Raw genomic sequence first — 27122 nt, 5'->3', positions numbered from 1 at the left:
ACGGCACTGCTGGACATCTTTCGGATGTCGAAGGGAGGTAAGCATGATATGTCAGTCCTGAGGTCGGGACCTTTAAAAAGAGACTCACAGATATGGTCTGTGAACCATCACTGTTTGCTATATTTATTAGATAGTTGTATTTTGTCTAGCAAGGCTTTACTGATCCAAACTCTTGTTGAGTTTTTGCTGTATCGAGCCATGTGTCAATCTATCTTTGAACTGTATGATGTTATTCTAAGTGTATAATAAAACATTTAAAGGAAGAAAAAAAAAAAAAAAAAGAAGCATGCCATGTGTCTTTTATCTTCTGCATTAGGTTTCCTTGGCCGACCACTGTGTCTATGGTCCCCAATGCTGCCCTTTTTTGCAGCTTCGAAAGAGCTTGGACAGCACATCTTGAATCCCCAGTCTGCTTTTAAATCTTTGCCTGATGCAGCAAAACTATCCTGTGTCTTGTTCCTGTGCTCAGTCTTGCCATGATGTGTGACCTGTGACATGAATCTGTCTTTCACAACCTCACCTTAGTAGCAGAGTTTGGCTGTTCCTCACCCAGTTTTATGCCTCCTACACAACTGTTTCTGTTTCAGTTATTGACGGTTTCAACCTACATATGGAACTGATGATCATTAGCCGCTGCTTGGTATAATTGGTTAATCATACTCCTGACTCTAATCGTACAAAATCCCTGACTTTGCAAGGGTACAAATCAATGCTGGTTTGAAGCCAAATGGGTAATCATACCAAATATTGATTTGATTTACATTTTTCCTTCATTTGCTCACTTTCAATTATGTAAATTGATAAAAAAAAAAAAACAATTAAAATACATATTTTTCAAAGCATTCTTTCTTTACAGCATTTCTTAACACCTTCCTAGAAAAAAACTTTTGCATAGTACTGTACATACACCATCTTTTTTTCTGGCTTCTAGAGAGATAAACAGATGCAGCCGACACTCTCGCTGCCCTTCATCTCATTACTTACAGCAACCTTTTCCGCTAGATGAAGGCTACTAAGTGGCAGTCTGGATAAAGAGCAAGCACCAAGGTTTTGCTGCTGTGTGGGCAGCCACAATGTGCGCTAATCCAACAATTAAATGTATCTGTAAATGTGGACTGTACATTGAGTCCTATATGAAAATCTTTTGCTGGTACTGTGGATATAAAAAGTCTACACACCCCTGGTAAAAATGTCAGGCTTCTGTGATGTAAAAAATAAATAATGAGACAAATCATTTCAGAACTTTTTCCACATTTAAATGTGACTTATAAACTGTACAACTCAGTTGAACAACAAACTGAAATCTTTTAGGTGGAGGGAAGTAAAAATAAAATAATATGGTTGCAAAAGTGTGCACACCCTTAAACTAATACTTTGTTGAAGCACCTTTTGATTTTATTACAGCACTCGGTCTTTTTGAGTAAGAGTCTATCAGCATGGCACATCTTGACTTGGCAATATTTGCCCACTCTTTTTCGCAAAAACATTTCAAATCTGTCAGATTGCCAGGGCATCTCCTGTGAACAGCCCTCTTCAGATCACCCCACAGATTTTTTTATTGGATTCAGGTCTGGGCCATTCCAAACCTTTAACTTTCTTCTGGTAAAGCCATTCCTTTGCTGATTTGGATGTATGCTATGGGTCCTTGTCATGCTGAAAGATGAAGGTCCTCTTCATGTTCAGCTTTCTAGGAGAAGCCTGAAGGTTTTGTGCCAATATTGACTGGTATTTGGAACTGTTCATAATTCCCTCTACCTTGACTAAGGCCCCTGTTCCAGTTAAAAAAAAAAAAAAAAAACACCACACACCACACACAACAGCTGCAAAGCATAATGCTGAAACCATCATGCTTTCACTGTGGGTATGGTGTCCTTTTGGTGATCTGCAGTGTTGTTTTTGCACCAAACATATCTTCTGGAAAAAGTTCAACCTTGGTTTAATCAGACCATAACACATTTGGGAGACTTCAGATGTGTTTTTGCAAAATTTAGCCACACATGGATGTTTTTTCTTCAAAAGAAAAGTCCAGACATATGAAGAATACAGGAGATTATTGTCACATGTACCACACAGGCAGTACTTGCCAGATATTGAAGCAGCTCCTTTAATGTTGCTGTAGGCCTCTTGGCAGCCTCCCTGACCAGTTTTATTGTTGTCGTTTCATACATATTGGAGGGATGTCCAGTTCTTGGTAATGTCACTGTTGTGTCATATTTTCGCCACTTGATGAAGACTGTCTTCATTGTGTGCCATGGTATATTTAATGCCTTGGAAATGGTTTAGTACCTTTCTCCTTAATGATGCTTTTTAACAATGAGATCCTTCTGATGCTTTGGAAGCTCTCCGTGGATCATGGCTTTTGCTGTAGGATGCGACTAAGAAAATGTTAGGAAAGACCTACTAGAACAGCTGAACTTTATTTGGGGTTAATCAGAGGCACTTTAAATGACAGGTGTGTACCGACTCCTATTTAACATGAGGTTGAATGCGATTGCTGAAAGTGATTGGAAGGATTTTTTATTTTTTTGTTAAACATGTCATACTCACCTCCACTGTAGTTTGTTTTGCACAGAGTGGCCCTGATCCTCGACTTCTGGGGTCCCCTGATGGCGCTGGTAGCTCCTCCTCACATCATATAACCCCCTAGTAGAAGTGGGTTACCTTGCAGCATTTGCGTCCGTAGACAATTGACAGCAGCGGAAGCCAGTGGCTGCTCTGCTATCAATCTATCCAATCAAGAGGCGAGACAACAAGCAGAGGGGAAGAGTGCATCTTTGGCATGGGAATTACAGGACATGGGGGGGGGGGGGGGGGGGGGGATTGTGGTCAGCGATAGACGTTTTTCACCTCAAAGCATAGGATGCATTGAGGTGAAAAAACATGAGGGTTTACAACCCCTTTAATTCTGAACACAGATAAATCCTTAGTTATAAGAGTGTGTGCACACTTATGCAACCACATTATTTATTTATTTTTTTTACTTCGCCCACCCCCAAAAGAAAAAGATTTTCAGTTGGTTTTCAATTGAGTTGTACAGTTTACAGGTCACATTAAAAGGTGGAAAAAGTTCTGAAATTATTTATTTGTCTAATTTTTTTTTATATCACAGAAACCTGGCATTTTAACAGGGGTGTGTAGACGTTTTATATCCAATGTAAATTGACCATTTGGACCTTCAGATTTGTTTAATCCTATTTCATCATGTTATAGTACCATGTGCTGTTCCCGGATTCCATATCATTTATAATTACTACAATGTAGCTTTATTTCAGGACTGGTAAACATGGTTCTACCTACCATATCCTGCCATGGATCCTCCATTCCCACCATTTACAAGGTCCTTATTCTCTTCAGATAAGGCCTTGACATATCTTCTGCTCAGGTCTAATATCTGCTCTCGGAGCTCTGAGCTGCTCTGATGCCTAGGATACTGAAAGGTGTAGCGTAGCAACAAAAGTCCCCAAACAAAACCAAAGGCAAGAAGTAGAATGCTCAGTTTCTGTGACATAGATTTTCTGGAGAATGTTAAATACATGGTATGGCTCCCAAGATGCACAGCTTACACCAAAATATGGCTTCTTCCCCAGATGTCAGACTTAGGGAAAGGTCCTGGATGTGCCATTTTCAGTTGCATAGCTTATTTTACGGAAACAGTGCTTCTTTCCAAATGGCAGCTGTAGCATCTGAAAAACAACACAGAAATATGAGTGCCAATAAGAGGCATGATATTTTATTTTCTACTGATTAATAATACTAACATTTCCCCAGATTCACTGGGCTTGCAACCAGGTTTACATTATGAGAAAAAAAAAAATTACTTCTTACAATGTAAGCTCTAAATTATGTCGAACATCAAGAACTACCTTTTCTGGCCACTGGGATTGAAGTACCTTTACCTCAAATGTAGCTGATAACATCAAAAGTGATATTTTAGTTATAACTGAAGAGAGGTGGTCTGAAGACGGCTATAGATGGATCGAAATTCAGCCAGTTCATCAGGAACCAGCCAAATTTCAATCAGTCTATAGGCAGGCTGGTTGTACTGAAGTTGATCTATTGATCAACTTCAGTACAAGCAGCCCGTCTGGTTCTTTTTGACCGATGACTGCTGGCAGCAATAGCAGCCAGCAGTGATCATTGTAATCTGCCAGTGGGGAAGGACATGCTACAGGAGTCATCTTCCCTTACTGAAGACCGCCACATCTAAAAATGCTGGGGGTGCGCTTTCAACAAAATAAAGCATGCAGACATGGGTGAGTTTGCATTAAATTAAAATAAAGTAAAGGGAGTATAGACTTTCACCCAAATAAACCCAGACATTTATACTCCTCTAGGTCCCTTGCTGGCTCTGCAGTGAGAGCTGAGTGATCAAACACCGCTGATCGCTCAGTTCTCCCCTCCGCTTGGAGTGGAGAGACGTTACTGCCAGTAATCTGGTTCCAATATTATAACTGAAGAAAAAGCTGATGCTGTAAAAAGGCCTCTTCTGATTGGTCGCCACATCACTTCCGGTCCACGGAGCTTGCGTTCCACGCTGAGGCACACTTCCGGTTCAGTTTTTTGGACGTTGCTGAAACTAGACGCTGCTGATTCTACAATATTCACAGGGGTGCTAGCCTGAGGTTCATCCACAGAGACTCCATCCCTGCCCCCCTTTTTTTTCCCCAGCAGCCAACGGTTATTATCCTCATTGGGACACAGCTCATCTCCCCACGGACCCTCCAGTGACCCCATTATATTTACATGCCTGTTTACCTCATCGTTTTGCGAGTAGCCATTTGGCAGTTTTTTTTATACTATATTAAATGGAATTTTAAATACTACACTTAGTCTGGTGCACCTTTTTTTTCCCCTATAGTAACTGGCTCTCTGATCTCCCCTCCAGAGCTCACTGGAGCGCTGGGTGTGGAGGGGTGGGAGGGGCTGTCTCAGGCTCTCAGCGGATCGCTGGGCCAGGGTGCTGGTCCAGGCATCTGGGTGAATCCCGACCATATAGTCCAGATCGTTCCTGAGCCCGGACGTCAGCCAACAGCAGACTTTAGCCCACTGTTGGCTGAAAATGGCAGAATGAACTGCACTCCTGTGACCTACAGGAGAAGTATAGCCAAAAAAGCTTCGGATATACTTCTCTTTTAAACAGTATTTTAGTTTTTTGGTACTCAGATACAGTTTAGGTCAGCTTTAATTTTACACAGCAGAAGAGCTGTGAAGGTAGATACCTTTGTTCACGGGGTCCAAATACCTGAAAAAGCAGACCTGTCAAAACACCTCAACTGCTCTACCAACCCTAGACTTTTCAAATCTATAGTGACAATCCGCACAAATATCTCAAAAACTGTGAACCCAGACAATCAAAATATATAGTTCAAAAACGGTTGCTAGCGGACACAACACCAAAATATATTTTTACCTTCATAGTGCAGTGGAACAAATGTATACATAATAAATTCTTATACAAATAAAACATACATATATTATATAGTGTCATTCTCTCCAACTCTGGTAATATGCAAATAACTGTGAAGAGTCCTATCAACTCATACAAGTGTCCTTTTATGTCACATCTTCCACCGACAGTGCTAAGTGATTACTCCTTTCCGAAATTTCAACTTTGTGGGAACGGTTTGGGGATGGCCCCTTCCTGTTCCAACATGACTGCGCACCAGCGCACAAAGCAAGGTCTATAAAGACATGGATGAGGGAGTTTGGGGTGGAGGAACTTGACTGGCCTGCACAGAGTCCTGACCTCAACCCAATAGAACACCTTTGGGATGAATAAGAGCTGAGACTGCGAGCCAGACCTTCTTCTCCACATCAGTGCCTGACCTCACAAATTTGCTTCTGGATGAATGGTCAAACATTCCCATAGATACACTACTAAACCTTGTGGATCGCCTTCCCAGAAGAGTTGAAGCTGCAAAGGATGGGCCAACTCAATATTGAACCCAACAGACTAAGACACCGTTACAGATCATGTGCATGTAATGGAAGGCGTCACAATACTTTTGGTAATATAGTGTAGATAGCTGAAAAATACATACTTAAGCAAGAATTAAAAAAAATCTGTTCAAAATTAACAAAATAAAAGTTTTAATTTTAACAATTAAATTACCAATAAAATATGGCACAAACTATTGCATTACCAGTAGGACAACTCATTTCCCAACTATTTTGGGTTCTGCAGGACTGCCCCAGGGTTTCAACCAAATGGCACACTGCTCATTCCGGGAATTAATTTCCACACCCAGGCCCATTTTTGTGCTGGCTGCTCTGAACACCGGTTGTATTCCCCCTAAATCCCCCATTGTACTCCCATAAATGCCCAGCACTCTACAGATCATTACACATGGTTTCCAGTGTCCTGCCTCTTCTCCTGCCAATCTAGATTTCCTTTACTTCTGGTCAGTCTCCTAGTGAAGCCAATCCACTGACCACCAATGCCTGGCAAGAAGGGGACCTGGGACCAATGCACCCTGGTTTATTGTAAACGCTGTTTCTCTTTACAGAAGAAAATCAACGTTAAAAACTCACCTAAGTTGCATTTTTTCAAAACGAGTTAAGCGAGTTTAGAAATATTTGGTGTTTGGGTATTTATTTTTTATTGGCCAGAATTGTAATTTATTCTGGCCGTTGAAATGAATAATTGCTAAAGTGCTAAACATGCCTAGAGCTTAGACACGTTTAGCAGCATCTGCAGTTTTTATGGTCAGAAGCTCTTCTGAATGCAATTCTTCTGTATTCAGAAGGATTTAACTGCCTCTAAACTTCTATAAATCCTACATGTGCATGGATACATAGGATTAATTGGAGGTGCATTCAGGGACAAAAAAATGTTCAGGAACAGGGATGTTCATGAGGCCCAACGGTCTATTCATGCCAGCGCAATCTGCTGTGGTGCATTGGAGGTCAGTGAGGGCCCATTCATATCAAGTCAATGCTGCACTCCTTTACCTGAACAACCACAATATATCTGCTATTGAAGCAAAGCTTGAGCCTTAGCAGCCCATTGCCAAGCCTAAACACTGTTAGTAAAGGGAGGTGATGAGGGCATGGTGAAGACATATAGAATTGGGTCAGTGGAAGGTTTTAAGGGTGCAAAACCTCTTTTTGGTTTTGGCTAGAATATGGAATGATTAGGACACAGCGGTTTCAGGGGAAATCTTCTAATAGATAAGCCTGCTCTGGTGACAACTGTCTAAAGCAGGCCATACATGGAGCACATTTCAGCCAGTTCCAGTTTGACCAGTGGAAATTCGCACAGTGTATGGTGACTTTTAGGGATACACCGATACCATTTTTTTTTTTTTTTTTTTTTTTTTTATGAGTATTGATATTTTTTTTTTTAGTACTTGCCAATACCAACGGTTTTGTTTACACTTCAGCTGTCAGCAATGGTACAAAGCATGCAAGCATGGAAAAGTAATTAAATTTATTTAAATATATATATATTTTTTTGATTTTGTGCTTTTTTTCAATGTGAAACGTGTAAAAACATTAATGAATAAAGTAAACAAAAAAAGTTTTAAATTATTAATATAGTTTATAAAATAGAAGTGAACCAAAAATGTTGCAAGAAAGTAATAATTAAATGGATTAAGGCTGATTGGAGAAAAATAAGGGGTTGAAATAGAGAAACATTTAATTAAAAATTTAAGGCTTGTTTTTTTTTTTTTTTAACTTGACAGGTTGCTTTAAAACATCCCTTTGATCTGTAGATGAATACATAGAAAGATACAAAAAGAAACAATATTTTTATCTTTTTGTTTCAGCATGTTGTTGATAAACATTGCCCAGAGTTGTAAAGTCTCAAGGTCCTTCACCTTAAAGTGGTTGTAAACCCTCCCCCACAACTTTGTCCCATGTAAATCAGCATAAAAAAACTCTAATGAACACTGCTTGTAGATATCTCCTTACTTGCTTCGTATTGTTGTAATCCTTGTTGTGCTGCAGTGTAGAATGAATCACTGAGCATGCCCAGATCTCCCCTGATTTAAGGTACACTCTCTATGTCTTATCTATCTGTTGTTATCAGGACTTCCTACAGCACAACACTGAACTCTACTAATCACTCAGAGCTTCCTCCTACACACCATGTGACCTCACATACAGTCTAAACTTGTTTCCCTCTGTCAGACTTATCCGCTTCAGCTGATAAGACTGCAGTAATGGCCATTAGACAGGCACAAGTAAATACCATGAAATAAACAAGTAAATTATGCATAGGGAAGCAGGGTTGCCATAGAAATGTTGGATTGAGAAGGAGGCTTGGTTAACAGTACAGGAAGTGCTCAATGTAAGGGCGGAAATACACTCCACTCTGGACTCAGAAAACAATACTTAAGATGGCGCTGCCTAACCCCTGGAAACAAGTTTTTTTTAAAGATTCTTTAAACAGCAAGTAATATGCAATTTGGGCTGGATTACAGTGGCTATAGTCTGATAATGACTTATTAGAATGGTCTAAATGAAAAGAAGCATCAGAGTGGGAGAGTTTAGTTCCTCTTTAATGCATTCTATGTATTAAAAGGAGAAGTCCAGCTTGAGCTTTTTAGGCTGAGCTTCTCCTCTGGGTCACAGGAGTGCAATTCCTTTTGCACTCATTTGACCCGTTTTAAGCAGATCAGTTCAGGCAGCACGTCATCCCAACTTAGGAAGTCTGGATTCGCCAGGTGCCTGTACTGATGGCAGTCTCAGCTGCTCCCCGCCCCTCCACAGCTCAGCGCTCCAATTAGCGTGGAGGAGCAGAGCAGGAGAGATACTGACTCACAGGCAGCAGCTCTCCGCTCAGGGAAGTGAGAGAATCGAGCTATCAGCAGTGTTCAGTGGCTTGGTTCTCAGTGAAGAGGCGGCAGGGGACAGATGCAACATCGGCCGGATGCTGCATCCACCTAGGCAAGTATGAATAGCCAAAAGAAAAAAAAAAATCCATACTTCTCTTTTAGAGGGGTTGTAAACCCTCATGTTTTTTATGTTTTTTCACCTTAATGCACGCTATCCAAACCTGTCTCATGTCCTGATTGGATAGATTGATAGCAGTGCAGCCATTGGCTCCCGCTGCTATCAAATCCAATGATGTGGTGCCAGGGGGTGAATGAACACAGATGCAGGACTCGGGAACATGCCCGCGTAGATGTCCACCTTAGGGGAGTCTTCTCCAACGTGGACACTCGATGCAGAGGGAAGCCAGGAGGGCCGCTGAGGGACCCCATAAGAGGAGAACAGGGCCACTCTGTGCAAAATGAACTTCACAGTGGAGGTAAGTATGATATGTTTGTTATGTAAAAATATATAAATAAATAGAGGGTTTACAACCCCTTTAAAAGGTGAAAAGTAGGGATGCACCGAAATTTTGGCCGCCAATTTGCCGAAAGGAAAAAACGGCCGCTAATTGAGCCGAAAATGGGGCGTGGCCTGGGTGGAGCCCCGCCCCTGGTGCTGCCCATCATGGGAGGTGTATAGCACAGGAGAGCCGCCACTGCCGTCTGGTTCAATAGAGCGCCGAGAACATCACAGCTTTAATTTCAATAGCTGTGTGTTCCCTCGTCGCGCGCCGTCGCATACAGCCCCTCCCCCTTGTTCGGGGAACTTTGATAGACAGATCACCCGTCCAGATTGGACGGGGGATCTGTCTATCACAGTTCCCCGGACAAGGGGGAGGGGCTGTATGCGACGGCGCGTGATGGGGGAACACACAGCTATTGAAATTAAAGCTGTGAGGTTCCCGGCGCTCTATTGAACCAGACGGCGGAGGCGGCTCTCCTCTCTCTTTGCTGCATCACTGGCTGCACGGGGGCATCACTGACTACACCGGGGACACCACACTGGCTGCACAGGGGACACCACACTTATCTCTTATCATGTCGCCAGTCTCTGACCACCTCCTGTACCATGTCGCCAGTCTCTGACCACCTCCTGTACCATGTCGCCAGTCTCTGACCACCTCCTGTACCATGTCCCCAGTCTCTGACCACCTCCTGAACCATGTCCCCAGTCTCTGACCACCTCCTGAACCATGTCCCCAGTCTCTGACCACCTCCTGAACCATGTCCCCAGTCTCTGACCACCTCCTGTATAAAAATATTTTTTAAAAACAGTCATTTTCGGTATCGGTGCTGTTTCGGTATCGGTTTTGGTTTTCGGCCTAGTGTATTTTTCATTTTCGGTATCGGTTTCGGCACCAAAAAAAAAACCATTCGGTGCATCCCTAGTCTGAAAAGCCTTTTGTGGTGCAGCTGCCCCCCAGAGCCCTCCTTTTACTTACCTATACCCGAGCTTTCCAGCAACAAGAACAAGCCCAGCAGCTCCAGCCGCTGTTCTGGGTCCTCATTTGATAGATTGATAGCAGCAGGAGCCACTGGCTCCTGCTGCTGTCAATCAAATCCAGTGACACTAGAGCCGGGGGCAGGGACGAGTCCTGCTGTCTGTGTCAATGGAAGCAGCCGCAGGACTCAGGAGCGCACCCCCACGATTGCCCCCATGAAATGCGGCTCTCCGTTGGGGCACTCGATGCAAAGGAGGAGCCAGGAGCACTGCCGAGGGACCCCAGAAGAGGAGGATCAGGGCCGCTCTGTGCAAAACCCTTGCACAGAAGAGGCAAGTACAACATGTTTGTTATTTAAAAAAATAAATAAAAAAAAAAATTAAAAAAATTATAAAATTATAATTTACCTTTACAAATCACTTTCAGCTGTCAACAGGGGAACCCCACTGACAGCTGATTGAGTCATCGGTTGTTTAGAACACGGCAGCCCCGCTCCTTACTAAAAGATCATTTCCTGTTTTTTTTTGTTTTTTTTACATTTCAGCTGTCAGTGGGGGAATCCAGCTTACAGCTGAAAGAACCGAGCCTGGAAGTATTGGTTTTGGATAGCGGAGCATTTGCATGAGTACCAATACTCATGCAAATGCTTAGTATCAGCACCGATACCAGTATCAGTGCAAACCTAGCGACTTTAGTCCTCAGAACAGACTTCCTCTGTCGGCACCCTCCTTTACAAATGCTTTTGGTAGGTGCATAGTCATGTGCAGCCCTTCCTATCAAAGGCCCCAATACCACACATCAACTTATCAAAAAATGGGCGTGGATTTATTTGGTGAACACATAGCACAGATGTGTATTAGCGTCATAACAAACAAGGCAAACCTTTACTGCAGGGGTCTCCATACTTCAAAGCAAAAGGACCAGTTAACTGTTCTTCAGACTTTAGGAGGGCTAGATTGTGTAGAAAATGCCTGACTTGGTGGTTAGTGGGGGTAAAATAATTACATAATGCCCACGGGCAATGGCAGGTATTGGTATTAGTGAGAACAATAATCTTCATTGTTGGGATCGTTTGGAGGAATGAATAGAGCCCCATCTGTGGTGCCAGCGGGAGGAAGGAATAGAGCCCCATCTGTGGTGCCAGCGGGAGGAAGGAATAGAGCCCCATCTGTGGTGCCAGCGGGAGGAAGGAATAGAGCCCCATCTGTGGTGCCAGCGGGGGAAGGAATAGCGCCCCATCTGTGGTGCCAGCGGGAGGAAGGAATAGCGCCCCATCTGTGGTGCCAGCGGGAGGAAGGAATAGCGCCCCATCTGTGGTGCCAGCGGGAGGAAGGAATAGCGCCCCATCTGTGGTGCCAGCGGGAGGAAGGAATAGCGCTCCATCTGTGGTGCCAGCGGGAGGAAGGAATAGCGCTCCATCTGTGGTGCCAGCGGGAGGAATAGTACCACATTATTGGTGTCAGTGGGAGAATTAGCACCCTAAGGGCCAGATAAAGATGAACAAAGGGCCACAACTGGCCCGCAGGCCAAAATTTGGAGACCACTGCTTTACTGTATATTAAAAAAAAAAAACAAAGGTTTAAGGCAGGGGTCCTCAAAACTATGGCCCACCAGGGTGATTTATCTGGCCCGTGGACTGCCCCTTCCTTCCATAAGACCACAGCACTCCCCTCTGCTACCTTATTCACACAAGACGTGAAGCATAACAGGTCCGGACAAAGTGCGGGACTTTTAGACTTAAGAAGCAGGTGATTGATTACTAGGCAGTGTTCCCAGGATTCAATCACCTGCCTTTCACTTGAAAAGTCACGCCCTTTGTCCAGACTGGTCATGCTTTGTGTCTGAATAGGTAGCAGAGGGAGGGGGAAATACTGCGATCTTTTGTAAGGAAGAGGCAGAGTAATATTGATGGGGGAAGTCTGTGATGGGGGTGGGGGGGCAGAGTCTGGGATGAGGGGATTCTGATACTTATAAAGTTTGTTGATTAAAATTGTTCTTTATTTTAAATATTGTATTGTTTTTTTCCTGTTTTATTGCACTACAAATAAGACATGTGCAGTGTTGCAAAAAGGAATTTGTTGATATTTTTTTCAAACTATAGTCCGGCCCTCCAACAGTCTGAGGGACCATGAACTGGCCCACTGTTTAAAAAGTTTGAGGACCCCTGGTTTAAGGGGCACTAAAATCTCACCCTTAGTAGCCAGAGTACTTGTTATTTAAAGATTTCTGCTGCTGAACTCAACTGTATAGCTGTAAAATGACATTGAGAGCCACTAATAGAAAGGAGCTGGATGGAATAAAGGTATTACTGCACAGAGATTATTGTAGCTTGTTCAGCAGTTAAATCATTAAACAAGCTTTGCTTCTTTCAACACAGATCCAGCTGTTAGGATAAATTGAATAGAATACATTTGCCTGAACCCGACATGAAAAAAAAGATTTTCTCAGAGATTACCCAGTAATTCTGTTCATGGAGGAAAAAACGCAAGACCTCCCTGGGGAAAAAAGAAGTACACATGTTGTAATAAAACTAAATTTGATACAGCACAGCCATGCTGTTGAAACAAATGTGGTGCTTCAAAAACAATATTCATTGTTATGGAAGGTTATTACCCAGATTACATAAATTCTTGCTAGACTTTGCGCACTCTTGTATTATATGGGGTTCATTTTAAAAGAATTTTCCAGACAATATGAAAAATGCACCCCGAGCTGAGACCTCACTGTGACAGTTTTAGGGCTTGATAACACTTGTGGTTGGAGGGTGGTAAAAACAGGCAGTTGTGCCACATTTTAACTGCCCTCCTTCCCTCACTCACACCTTATGCTGCAAAAGCAACCAGATGGGGATGTACACAGCAAACATTATACCCCCCTGTCGTGTTCGGCAGGCAGTAGCACCATCAAAATTGACCCATTCAAGTGAATAGGGCTGCACTGCAAGCTTGAGGTTGCAATGTGGTGGTGCAGCATGAACAGGGTTAAAACAGGCCTGTCAAACCCCTCTGAAAAGCGACTCCAAGACAAAATTCTTAATGATGCTTAAACTGTCGGAATCCCAATCAATAAAGCCATCCACTGTGAGTGCAGGCTAGGACAGAGCGCCTCCCGGCTCCAGACAGCAATGTACGGGGAAGAAAATATCCATATGAACTGCACATCTCTGCAAACCAGTGGCGGCTGGTGCTAAAAAAAAAAAAAAAAAAAAAAAAATATTGGGGGGGGGGGGGGGGGGGGGAGGTGCACACAAACAAACCCCTCCAGGTCCGCACTTACATACTTACAGAGATATAGTGTTCCAGTCTGGGGGGTGCTAAATGTCACAGACAATCCATAGCTGCCCCCTCCGCATTACTTTGCCCAGCACTTTCCCCCAGCAGTATCGTCTCCATGGGACGAGAAGCCAGAAACCGGAAGGGACGCAATGACGATTGATTCGCTAACAGCACAAGTGGGAGGGTCCAGGCGCAGTGCTCTGAGCCCCCAAGAAATCAAGCCAATTGGAGCCTCAGCCTGAAATCACATGGTCACATCACATTTATGGACCTAATAGACACCCATTAGTTCGGCACCCCACACATTATGTGACACATGAAAACTTTTAGTCCTATTATAATAATTTTTTTAAATAAATCATGGTTTATAACCTGATAAAGTATCTTTCTTCTTTGGCAAACTAACTTTGGGGGGTGCGCCCCTTATGGACCAGCCGCCATTGCTGCAAACGCCAGGTAAGTGCAACAGCCTCAGCCTGGGCTCAAGCCAGGCCACAGCCCAAACGTATATCACTGTGTCCCCTGAGCTTATTCATGGGGATCCTCCCCCCAAAGTTAGTGTGGCTCATATGGACATTTTCTTCCCTGTAAACCTTCTGAAAAGCAATCCATCACAAACGGCTTTCAGAGCTGCAGAAACGTTGGCCGTCTGTCTATGCACAGCTCAAGAGAGAATTGAACCCCAATAAATACAATTTCCAATAAGCTGTATCATGGTAAGGCAGGCATTAAAGCAAAAAACTAAAATCATTAGATGAGGTGGCTGCATTAATTTTCATTTTTAGGCTATTTCTGCTCTATTTTCACCTGCTGATCTGGCCACTAACACACCTCCTGTATTAGAGGACCCCTGCTCTGTATGAATGAGTACAGGGGACACATTTGGACAGCAGCATTGTCAGTTGGGGGGGGGGGGGGGAAGCACTAGATGTACTAGCAAATTTAAACACACTAGCAAATTGAAGCTAAACTACTACTTTATAGGTAGTTACAGCAAATGTTTTTTTTTTGGGATGACGGTTTTCCATAAATAAAAGCTGATCATTGCAAGCACCCCTGTCAGTGGTAAATTGTTGGTCTCATCCCTTTAACTGGATACATCTGCAGGATGGCTTGTTCTTTTGAAAAACAGACTTACTGGCTGGATGATCAGATGAAAATAAAAGAAAGAAAAGCCTAAAAAAGAAAACGAACATAGCCATCAGATAGAAGAATTGGTAACTTGCAATATAATAAAGCCTTTGTACACACGGTCGGAGATTCCGTCGGAATGTTTCCTAGCGGAGCGTTTTGTCGGATATTCCGACTGTGTGTGGTATGCATCGGACTGTTTCCGTCGGAATATCCGACGGACCAACTTTTCCAACTTGCCGGAAATATTTTCCGACAAAATGCTCCGATCATGTGTAGAGAATTCCAATCGGACAAAGTACCACGCATGCTCAGATCAAATTCCTACACCAAAGCTATTGGCTACTAGCGTGAATGTAGTCCCGTCGTAACGAAATAATGTAATCACGACGGATTTTCCGTCAACTTTGTCCGACCGTTTGTATGCAACAGTTTCGGCCAAAATCCGACGGATTTGGTTGTCGGAATCTCCGACTGTGTGTACAAGGGCTAACGCTTAATGTACCACGGGACGTTTTTATGAGTTCAGACACCGAAGTTTCCGACGTTTCAGACGCCAAACGCGGCTAAATGTGGTAACCCACTTTTAGCCACATTTCATTTATAGGCATTTTTCATTTTTGCCCATTTAAACACTTAATACCAGGGGCTCCGCTCCTGTCAGCTCCACTCCTCCCCTGACTTGCCCCTTCTACTTCCCTACATTCCTGCATCTTCCCTAACCTGCTCTTCACAATCCTGCCACTCTCCTCCTTTAACCTGCCCTTGCAGCGCCGCCCTAAACCACCCCCCCCCCCCAGCCTCGTACACACGGCACAGTGACACCTACCAGTTAACTGAACCCCCGTGGCTGCCCCCCACAATACAGCCACTGCGGCTGACAAAAGCCCAGGATGCAATTTCTAGTCGCCATGGCGACCTGGTGCCTGGGGTTTGTCGAGTTTTTGCCAGCAAACACTGTATAACATAACTGATATTTAACACCCCACTCCAGCAATATCCAAAATTCACCCTTGTAGTGGGGTCTCCATGCACTGCAAGGGTTAAAGCAGTATAAAACACAAAAGCAAACATTTATTTGTTTGCAGCTTATCAATTCTTAGAGGTGATGGCTGCATTTGTTTGCTTTTTTTTATCTTTTCTTCTGTTTTCATCTGGTGATCCAAAAAGCAAGTCTGTTTTTCACAGCACAAACTCTTCAACAGAATGTATCAGACAAACAATCAGTTTACACACACACAGAAGCACACCTCCAGCTCTGCAGCTCGCATTGGCCCCCGTATGACTCATCCTCCCTCCCTTTCTGGAAAACTCTCACGAGAAAGAGCTGTACATGATGTCATAAGCCTAGGCCAATGACCAGACAAGAAACAGGAAGTGGGCTGTAGAAGGTATTTATGGACAGAATTTTTTTTTTTATACTATCCAAAATTTAAAAAGGCAGAAGATTTAATAGATGGAAAGTTGGAAAAAAAACAATTACTGAAGTTCCACTTTAAGGTGCGTATTTACTTTTTATTCCTCTATCCCCAGCTTTAACTGCACTGCAAGGGTTCATTTTTTTAAAGAGGTTATAAAGGTTTCTTGTTTTTTCACCTTAATTCATAGGATGCATTAAGGTGAAAAAACACCCGTCAGTGACCAGCCCCCCCAATTTTACTTACCTGAACCCTCGAACTTGTCCCACGGGGACATGCTCTCTCTCTGCCTGGGGCTCTCGGTTTTTGATTGGATTGATAGCAGCGCAGCCATTGGCTCCCGCTGTCAATTAAATCCAATGACGTGGCCACCGGAGGGGCAGGACCGAGTCCTGCATTCAGCATCTATGGACGCCGAATGCTGGACTCAGGAGCGCGCCCGCAAAGTAAGCTCTCCCAGGGGGTTATCTGCTGTGGGGAGCAGCAACGAGAGCTGCCCAGGGACCCCAGAAGAGCAGGTTCGGGGCCACTCTGCAAAACGAGCTGCACAGTGGAGGCAAGTATGATGATGTTTGTTATTAAAAAATAAAAAAAAATTATATGACCTTACATACGTGCACTATGAAAAAGGTCAAATGAAAAAAATACTACCCTGCCAGGGGGCTTTTTTTTCTTTGTACATCAATTAACTGATTTTCTACTTCAGAATGTCCCCATACCAACATCTGCATTCCTGTCGAGTTCAAATGTAATACCTTTAGGGCAACCGCCAGCAGACAGATCACATGGACATGATATCTGCTCAATCGCATTCCAATCACCGAATGGCTAGCACCAAGACAAACACTGCTCCAACTCCTAAAACATTAGAGCTCATGTTCCCCTACAGTGCTGTCTAACCTGTCCCTCTGTAAGCAACCTGCCTGTTCCTGTGACCCCCTCTGTGTGCTGACCACAGTAATCATGGCTGCCGAGCCCCGATTTTTGTGGTCAATGAGAGAGACTCATCTACACACCCCGGCTATTAGCAACAAAGTACACATAAAAAAAATTCACTGGCAGCCCCTCGCTTTTATCCAGCCATCCTACACAGTGTACATGCTTGTTGAAAATAATGCCTCAAAATACCTTCTTTTCAGATCTGTTCTGGCCGGTCACATGACTCCCAGCCGATCTCCTCCTAAATATTTCTAAAGGCTACAGTGGGAGGGGCTGAGTGGCCAGCACAGCGGTCACATGACCTCCCCAATTGACATTAGAGGGAAATCTCGGCCCCCTCTCTCTGTAGCCCATAAATTGGAGTAGGAGAGCAGGCAGGAGTCACGTGACCGGCCTGAAGAGTCTTATTTTTATTTATTTTTAAAGGTTACAACTACTTTAAGCCCCATACACACGGGCTGAATGTCGAGAATGCCAATAGCTGAGAGCGTTGACTTTAGTTTTCTGTTCCCCTGTCAGAACACAACAGCTCCGCGGGGGAGATCGCTTTACTAACGTTGGATCAGAGGAGTTTTTTTTTTCGTTCAACCCAAAAAAAAAAAAAAAGCTCATAGTGTGTACCAGACTAGACAGGGCACTGAGGTCACAACCTTCATGTGTCAAATGACTGCTTAAAAAAATAAAAATAAAAAATAAAAAGAAGGAAAGAAAAGAGGGCACACCAGCCTTGCACATTGCTCAAGTGGTGTTTTTAATAAAATAATAAGAAATATACTCACAAACAACTCAGTGGTAAAAGAATTTCAGGGTCCACAGTATAGAGAAAGCAACCAAGTCACCAAGACTAATCCCAGCAAGCCAGAGGACCTTCTAGATGGCTGACGTGTTTCGAGGAGAGATTACTTCTTCAGAGCCAATCAATTGAGATTGGTCCAGGTTCTGAGCAGTACATTGACAGCTTAGTCCTGCTCTATATCAGGACCACTGACAGTGCAGAGCACCAGTTGTCAAAGTGACAGTGGAGCCCTGCTGATTTTACCTGCAGAGCCACTCTCTCCTGGTGTAATCCTTAGAGCTCCGCTCTTCACATATGAATAAGGGCTGTGGTTATAACACCGCACCTACACTGCTGCCTCCCCATTGCCATGCATATATATTTTAGCATAAATCACATTATAAACACTTTTTTCCATTTTTTTTTTCTATGCAGTCATATGACCACAAAGCTCCACCACCTCTGTGAGTCTGAATAACACAGAGCTGTGATGTCAACCGTCAGCATCCATAGCGCTGGCCATCGTCAGAGGGGGGTCCACATACAAAAAAGGCATTTAGGCTAGGTTCACATTGTCACGTTGCATGCAATTCGCTCTGCATTCCTGTGCAAATCGATTCTGTGCAGTATGATTTGAGTCCATCATTTTGTATGGCTCAAATCACACCAAATCCACACAAAGAAGGTGCAGGCACCTTTTTGTGCCGCACTGGAATCGGGTTGCACGAGTGTCCATACCAATACGATATGATAGGATTCAGGCAAATGCACCGAATTCTGCTACTTGCTTTTGTGGTGTGGTTAACTTTTAATTAACACTCACAGCAGTTCGCATGAATACAGTGCGATGCAATACAGGAAGCACAGCAATTCCTGTGAATTTCCCGCATAGTATCATTGTGAAGCAGGGCTCACACTGCAATTTAGGCTAAAATATATGTGAGACAATTGGCAGGAATTGGGAGGCAACATTTATACAGTGGAGCATCGTATAGCCTTATCTTCTAGGTTTGATCCCCTATGAAGTGTGACATATCCTGTTAAAAAGTACCCTCTTGGAAGAGTTATTTGAGGAGCCATCCTACACATCCCCAGATCAATAGATTACTGCCTTTTTGACCCCAGACTGCGAAGCTGAGGGTCCATCGTTTCTGGTGAGTGGGGTCACCGAAGGGGGAGTCACCTCACAGCTTGCAAAGTTTGGCGCACCATTGCACTTTTTTTCATATAAGCACTTTATAGATTTATGCATTTTATATATAATTTTGTTGCATTTTGATTTTGTATGGTACAAACATGATGTATATGGCACTAATCACCATGATGTGTATTGAATAATACATGCTGCCAGCATGGTTTCATATTTTCTAGTGTGACAAATTCCTTTTCCTACTGCTGTGAGCCCCATGTCGGATGTCACAAGTCAGAAGGTTAGGACGAGGATTAGGAGTTGCCACCTCATCCATTAAGGCCGGGTTCACACCACAGCGATGCGGGAACGCCGCGAATCCGCGGCGTTTTCCCGCATCGCATGACTCCCGCCGGCAGTTCACACTGCCCTATGCGAACGGCTGGGAGTGTCAATGAAATGTTAATGACACCCCCAGATCCATCCGCATATCGCAGTGCGATCTGCAGACTCGCACAGGAATCGGATCGCATGGTGTGAACACCCATGCAATCCGATTCTGCTGCGGACCAAAAAAAGGGTCCCGTGCGAGTTTGCTGCGGGAGCGATGCGAATTCAGCCATACTATCTGTATGGCTGAACTCGCATCGCTACGGAGATCGGATGTGATTTGCACTGCAGTGCGGTGCGAATCACATCCGGATCTCCCCCCGCAGCAGTGTGAACCCGGCCTTAAAACCAATCACATATGAATTACACAGGTTCTGTGGATGATTAAGGTGGTAATTGAACTCACCTGGTGTCTTATCTGCATTAAATTAGCCTCAGAAACTGTGTAACTCATGTTTTTTCGGGTTAAAAGGGATGAGGAGGCAACCCTAATGAGGATCCGACTTCAATGATATTGAATGAAAATGGACCAAAGTAGCGCAGGAAACTTTTCTAAAGTCGGACCAGCTAAGACGGCTCTCATAGGAAACCACTGTACACGTTATACGTGCCCAAAGTCGGAGCGCATGTTGCACCAGTGCGAACCGGGGCCTTAGTGCTTGCAAACCCCAGGAGCCGTACACCCGCTCTTCATTCCAGGTCAGCAGAAATCCCTACTGTGCAATCTCAGGATCTCTCCTTCCAGTCACAGTGCTTTTCAGAACATTTCACAGGCAGGTGGGTGTTCTATCACCCCCTCCAACCTGATTTAACCCTATAATGCCACACTACAATGATGCAGTTGCAACTGAACAAGCGGTGCCTTTTGTCAAACACTGCAGCCCAAGTTAAAAATGTTGTGCCTGCGGCATGTGAACGGCGCTGTCTGGCTGTTATTTTACAGTTCCTGTTTTTACCACCCCCCCCCCCCTCCCAACTGCCTGAGAGCCAGACCCATTTCATGTGCAGTTATACTGTATATTCCTGGAGCCAAGTTTATGACATATATATTTGCGTAGTTGCAGGCCTTTCCAGGTCCAAAATTAAGTTGGGCCCTCCGCAACAGGCCCAGTTTCTCATGTGGCCCCTGGGAAAATAAGCTGCCCACCCCCTCTATGATCTTCTAGGCAGAGGATTGTGTATGCAAGATATGGCAGCTGGAGGCTACACAAAGTGCCTGTAAAGCTTTAAATTGTTATTACTGCCCCAATAATCCCCAGCAGTCATCATCATGTCACCTGCAGCTCACACACTCCAACAATCATCCTGTGATTGGAGAGCAATCTAATGGTGGGAATTCAGGAGTTCATCATTGCAGTCAGTCAGCTCCCTCCCTGCTCACCTAGATTGCCCGATGAAGAGTTGTCATGGTGAGAAGAGTGCCCGGTGATGCCCGCCCTGGGTGGTGTCCTCAGGCCCCCTGATGACCAGTGTGATCCATTCTTTCCTGCAGTCACCCGCACAGCTCCACGTTCAACAATGACAAGTGCACAACACAGCGCAGACCCTCTTCCTTGCTGGCAATGGAAGGCGGACTTCCATTGGCTAAGCTGTACCGGGCTACAGCGCACAGTTGTACGGCAGCTCCTGATTGGCCGCTCTCTCCGCCCCCCTCCCAGCGCCCCTAGGCTTCCTGTCAATAGCTGCAGCTGGGGGATATAGAGGGCTCTCTATGGATATAGTGTCCGCCTCCTGATAGGCAGATGCTGCACACACTATGGAATTTACATTAGTTCTGCTGATTGCACGGACAGCAAAGACAGCACTGCTTGGAAACAATATCCACCACTTACTGCCTGCCCGTACATTATTCATTATTGATGACAGCGATATGGAAGGGATGAATGATGTGCTTTACCCTCCGCACTCATCTGTCACAATGTCATAAAACAGCTTGGCTGTCAGCAAAATAAAATATAATGTATACAAATATATATATATATATATATATATATATATATATATATATATATATATATATAAGGTTATTTGTCTTAAAGGGGAGTTTGACTCGTTTGTAATCTTATTAAAAGACAGCGGCTACAAAAAGCAACTTTTAATTAACAGAGACTCACCCGTCCCACGTTCCAAAGCCTCGCTCCCCTCCCCCCGCCTCTCTGTGACGCTGTCATTGCAGAAATGTGGGCACCCGGCTGTGACAGCTTATGGCGCAAGTCGAGCTGCACTCTCTTAGTTGCCAGGCAATCTTCCGGGACCTGTGACGTGTCCCAGGAGATTGCAGGGAGGGGAGGTGGGAGTCGCCCAGGTGGTGAAAGCAGGAAGTCAAAACTAGGTACCCACTAAACCCCCCCCCCCCCCGCCAAAAAAAATGGCATGCCAAATGTGGCATATAAGGGCTTAAAGCGGAAGTTCCACTTTTGGGTGGAACTCCGCTTTAATGCATAGAAAGCATTAAAGCAGAAGTTCACAGGTATTTGCACCCACTTCTGGGCATAGACTCCCATGGGAGAATGGGTTTAGAGACTGGTCCGAAACAGAAAATATCCAGTGAGTGGAATTTGTGTGTAAGAAAATGCCCTGTTGATATGAAAGGAGAATGGACTGACCGGTTTGAGATGATAGAAAGGCAACAGTAACTCAAATAACCACTCATTACAACCAAGGTATGCAGAATACATCTCTGAACACACAACACATTGACCACACCGGGTGCCACTCCTGTCAGCTAAGAACAGCAAACTGAGGCTACAATTCTCACAGGCTCACCAAAATGGCAAAATAGAAGATTGGAAAAAACGTTGCCTGGTCTGATGAGTCTTGATTCAGCTGCGACATTCAGATGGTAGGGTCAGAATTTGGCTAAACAACACAAAAGCATGGATCCATCCTGGCTGTAGCAACGGTTCAGGCTGGTGGTGGTGTAATGGTGTCGGGGATATTTTCTTGACACACTTTGGGCCCCTAAGTACCAACATCACGGCCTACCTGAGTATTGTTGCTGACCATGTGCATCCCTTTATGACTTCAGTGTACAATCTTCTGATGGCTTCTTCCAGCAGAATAACGCACCATGTCACAAAGCTCAAATCGTCTCACCACTGTTTTTTTTAACATGACCATGCAGACATCCCAACCTGCAAAAACTAATTTCAGGGAGGTGGTCGTGGCTTAAACCGCACATATTCTGTATGGCCTAAATTGGGTGTGGGTTTTATAGAGTCTGAGATGACTTACATAGTGCAGAATGTAGTGATGTGATAGGGACTGTACAGTGCAGTAGAGTGTATGGCGGTGGGTAGTATGTGCAGGAGAGGAGTGCGGAGTGTATGTAGGTGGGTATAATCTGCATGTGAGGAGTGTGAAGTGTACAGTGATAAGTAGTATGTGCTGGATGGTGTCAGTAGTTCTTTATTTTTATTATTATTGTTTTACAATTTTATTTTTTTCATTATTATATACAATTAATTTTTTCATTTCTTGTTTTTTCACAATGATTGGGGGTGGGGTAGTGGACAGTGTCAGTAGAGGAGTGTGTGAGTAGTTTTTTGTTTTTATTATGTTCTCTATTTTTTTTACAATTTTGTTGTTTATTATTATTTTGTTTGAATATTAGTTTTTTTAATATTTTTTTCACAGTGCTTCTGGGGAAGGGGTGGGGAGTATGTGGTGGTGTCAGTAGGGCAGTGGATTGTGTCAGTAGTTTTTATTTTTACATATTGTTTTTTTTACAATTACATTTTTTTTAAATGCTTTTTGGGAAGAGGGGGTTGGGGCAATGGACAGTGTTGGTAGGGCAGGGGGGTGGTGTCAGTAGTTTATTATTTTAGCTTTTTTTTTAAAACTTAATTTTATAATTTTTGTGTACAATTACATTTTTGTAATTTATTTATTTATTTATTTTCATCAATCCTGTTGGGGTGGGCTTTGGTGAGATATCAAGGGTCTAAACAGAACCCTGACATCTCCCCTTTGAGACAGAGAAAGAGGCTGAGGACAGAGATTCCCCAGTCCCTTTCTCAGCATTGAAGATGAATGGACAGAGGCCAGCGGCTCCTTTCATAAACTGAGCATAGTAACACCCAGGTTTCTCTGCTCCGTTTTCACAGGACACAGGAGTGATCTCGCTCACGGTGTCCAATTCAGAAAAGGAAGGGGAGGTAAATTACCTCTGCTCACTATCCTGACAGATCCCCACAGCTGGCGGGAGAGGAGAGGAGGGAAGCCGGCTGTGGGGGACGAGGGTGGGTGGGGGTGGAGGAGGAGGACAGGGAGCCGGAGAAGAACAGAGGGGTGGGGGGAGGGCGAAGGACATGGAGGGGGGGCTGGAGGAGGAGGATACAGGGAACAGTCGGGGATGATCAGTGCAGCAGGAGCGACAGCTGTGATCACCGATCTCCCGTATAACTTTTTAGCTGACAGCCGCGGGAGGAAGAGAAGGAGAAGTGGCTGTCAGCTATACAGGGAGATTGGTGTTCACAGCTATCCCTCCTGCTGCACCAATCATCCCCAACTGTGAACCAGGGGACCATCCAGGATCAGCCCCGCAGCTGGGATTTAGGGCAGCACTTGTGGGTGTCCGGGAGCCGCCCTCGAAACGCCGGAGGCTCGCACCTCGTGGGAGACTTGGGATGTCTGACAATGAGTTCACTGTTCTCCAATGGCCTCCACAGTCACCAGATCTCATCCAATAGAGCACCTTTGGGATGTGGGATGTGGCGGTATGGAAGATTCACATCATGTTTGTGCATCCGACAAATCTGCAGAAACTGTGTGAGGCTATCATGTCAATATGGACCAAAATCTCTGAGGAATGTTTTCAACACCTTGTTGAATTATATATGCCACAAAGAATTAAGGCAGTTCTGAAGGCAAAAAGGGGGTCCAACCTTGGACTAGCAAGATGTACCTAATAAAGTGGCCGGTATGTGTATGTATAGGCCCAATTCTGATGCTCATGTGACTATTGTAGGTGCTTTAGTCTGTGTACATGGGTCAGCATGGGCAACCTAACTGGTCTGTGGCTACACATCCCCATAAACAACAAGCTGGAATGCACTTTGTGTTCGGTCACCTTTCTATCAGAATCAGCATTCTCTTCAGTTGGGTTGGACGACACAGGGCAGTCTTTGCTCCCTTTATATAAACAAAAAAGTCAGTGCTACTACTCATACATCACATAGATAGCAGAGCACCCAGGTGCTTCATCCACAGTCGTTGGCTGAGTAGGGAAACGAGGAAAAGATGATCCGGTAATTGCTCTTAAAAAATGTAATATTTATTATTATATTATTATATTTTCGTCCAAATGCATTTTCATCCAAATTTCAGGTATTTTTCGTTATCGTTTTGACAAAGTCCAAAAAACGAAAGATCCGACATAAATAAATGCTTTATTTTCGTTTTTGTTTTGACACAGTTTGATACAGATAGGAGATTCAACGTGACTCTGACAATAACAATCTGTCTCTATTGAACTTGTATCATAACAGTCCATTCACACAGGGGCAACATGACTTCCAGCACGACTTTGGGAGGCAAGGCAACTTGGACACGACTTGAGTGTGAATCACAGCGCCACTTATAACACGACTTTAATGTAAAAAAATAAACGGCATGGGTTCCCCTTCAAGGGCATACCAGGCCCTTCAGGTCTGGTATGGATATTAAAGGGGAACCCTGCGCCAAAAAAAAAAAAAAGGCGTGGGGGTCCCCCTCAAAATCTATACCAGGCCCTTCAGGTCTGGCATGGATTTTAAGGGGAACCCCGTCCCCCAAAAAATCCAAACCAGACCCTTATCCGAGCACGCAACCTGGCAGGCTGCAGGAAAAGATCGGTGATGAGAGAGCGGCCCCCCCTCCTGAACCGTACCAGGCCACATGCCCTCAACATTGAAAGGATGCTTTGGGGCCCCCCCAAAGCACCTTGTCCCCATGTTGATGAGGACAAGGGCCTCATCCCCACAACCCTGGCCGGTGGTTGTGGGGGTCTGTGGGTGGGGGGGCTTATCGGAATCTGGAAGCCCCCTTTAACAAGGGGACCCCCAGATCCCGGCCTCCCCCCCGTGTGAAATGGTAAGGGGGTATAAAAGTACCCCTACCATTTCACCAAAAAAGTGACAAAAGTGTTAAAAATGACAAGAGATGGTCTTTAGACAAGTCCTTTATTAAAGCCTTCTTTCATCTTCTTTCTTCTGGTCTTCTTCCTTCTTCTTTTCTTCATCCTTCAGTTTCTTCATCTTCTTCCTCCAATCCGCTTCTTCTTGCTCCGGTGTTCTCCTCTGGCATCTTCCTCCACGGCGTCTCTTCTTCATTCTCGGGCCGCTCCGCGCAATGGGAGGCTCCCACTGTGTGACGCTTCTCTTCTTCTGACAGTTCTTATATAATGGAGGGCGGGGCCATCCGTTGACTCCGCCCCTCTGATGCAGGGAACCGTGCGTCAGAGGGGGCAGAGTCACTGTGTGGCCCCACTCTCCTTTTTTTTTTTTTTTGACGTGGGGTTCCCCTTAAAATCCATGCCAGACCTGATGGGCCTGGTATGGATTTTGAGGGGGACCCCCACGCCATTTATTTATTTTTTTGGCACGGGGTTCCCCTTAATATACATACCAGACCCGAAGGGACCCCCACACATTGTTTTTTCTTAATTTTTTTTTTTCTTAATGCTAATGCTTATGCTAACATGACCTGTGTGCAATGCAAATAGCCTTAAAACCCATAGAAGACGTACATTATAATCCTACTATAGCTTGTAGTTGAAATATTCAATCGGGAACGTATGATTGCAGCATCATACAGTGAGTTTCGCTGCTCAGTCGAATCTTCTTTAAACATTCGACAGACACCATAAGCCTTCAATGACAGATTCGATTTTGGATTTTGGGACAAATGCAATTTTTTTACGAAAAACAAAATAAATAAACACAAATTTTGGGAGTAACTAAATAAATGTATTTTTTGGACGAAAACGAAATTCCGAGATGACCCACCCACTTTCAGGTGCCATTGTAACAAGATAATATTATTTACTCTATCTGTTAGTGGTCATAATGGTGTGTGAGTGGGTGTGGTTGTGTTTTTTGCTTGTCAAACCAAGTGCAAATATGCTATTCATATTTTCCTAATCAAGAAAATGTGAACTGTATATTTGCACTCGGTTTGACAAGTAAAATAGCAATTCAAATGAATTATGGACTACATATCCTTCATTTTTTTACGAGCATTTTATGAGCGGAAAACATGGTGTAAATGCAGCCTTAATGTTATAAAAACGTCAGCAGCTTTGCAGTGAGTTTTTCAACGTTTTTGCTATTGCATTTTTTTTTTTCAATAGATCAAAAACATAAAAAAACGCTGGCAAGCTGTGTTTATCTGCATTTTTAGACAGAGCAATTTTACAGCTGGAAAACACTTCTCAGAACCCGCTAGGTTTGGGGGTTTTTTTTACAGCCAAAAAGCGCCCCAGCCAAAAACAGTTGATACCGTATTTCACCAAAAATTAGACTGGGTCTTATATTCATTTTGGCTACAAAAACACACTATGGCTTATTTTGAGGGGATGTCTTATTTATTTACAGTATGTTCAACAAAGTTCCTCCCCCTGTCAGCTCAAGAGTCAGCATTGTGAAATTCTGTAATCCCAAAAATAAACCTTAGTTAACCACTTGCCAACCAGCTCAAGCACATTTACATCAGCAAGTTGACTCCTTCCCGCAAATCGGTGTACCTGTTACGTCAGCTCCTTTAAAGCGGTTGTATACCTTTTTTTGGTATTTTTACCTACAGGTAAACCTATAATAAGGCTTAC

General features: G+C 44.1%; 1 protein-coding gene across 1 annotated transcript in view; it reads right to left on the bottom strand.

The window, feature by feature from the left end:
- The window catches only part of CCDC126 (coiled-coil domain containing 126), a 30918-nt gene extending 10009 nt beyond the window's left edge, over window positions 1–20909 (bottom strand). Inside the window, exons 1-2 of the mRNA XM_077491293.1 lie at window positions 20700–20909; window positions 3298–3683 (exon numbers count right to left, since the gene is read on the bottom strand). Coding sequence (XP_077347419.1) covers window positions 3298–3535 — 238 coding nt within the window. The 5' untranslated portion in view covers window positions 3536–3683; window positions 20700–20909. The remainder of the gene's footprint in view (window positions 1–3297; window positions 3684–20699) is intronic.
- Window positions 20910–27122: the final 6213 nt, after the last annotated feature.

Source organism: Lithobates pipiens, unplaced genomic scaffold (genome assembly GCF_037356315.1).
Source record: "Lithobates pipiens isolate NorthernLeopardFrog02 unplaced genomic scaffold, aLitPip1_a1.2 Scaffold_19, whole genome shotgun sequence".
NCBI lineage: Eukaryota > Metazoa > Chordata > Amphibia > Anura > Ranidae > Lithobates > Lithobates pipiens.
The sequence above is the reverse complement of the archived record's forward strand: the minus strand, read 5'-3'. Positions and strand labels throughout refer to the sequence as shown.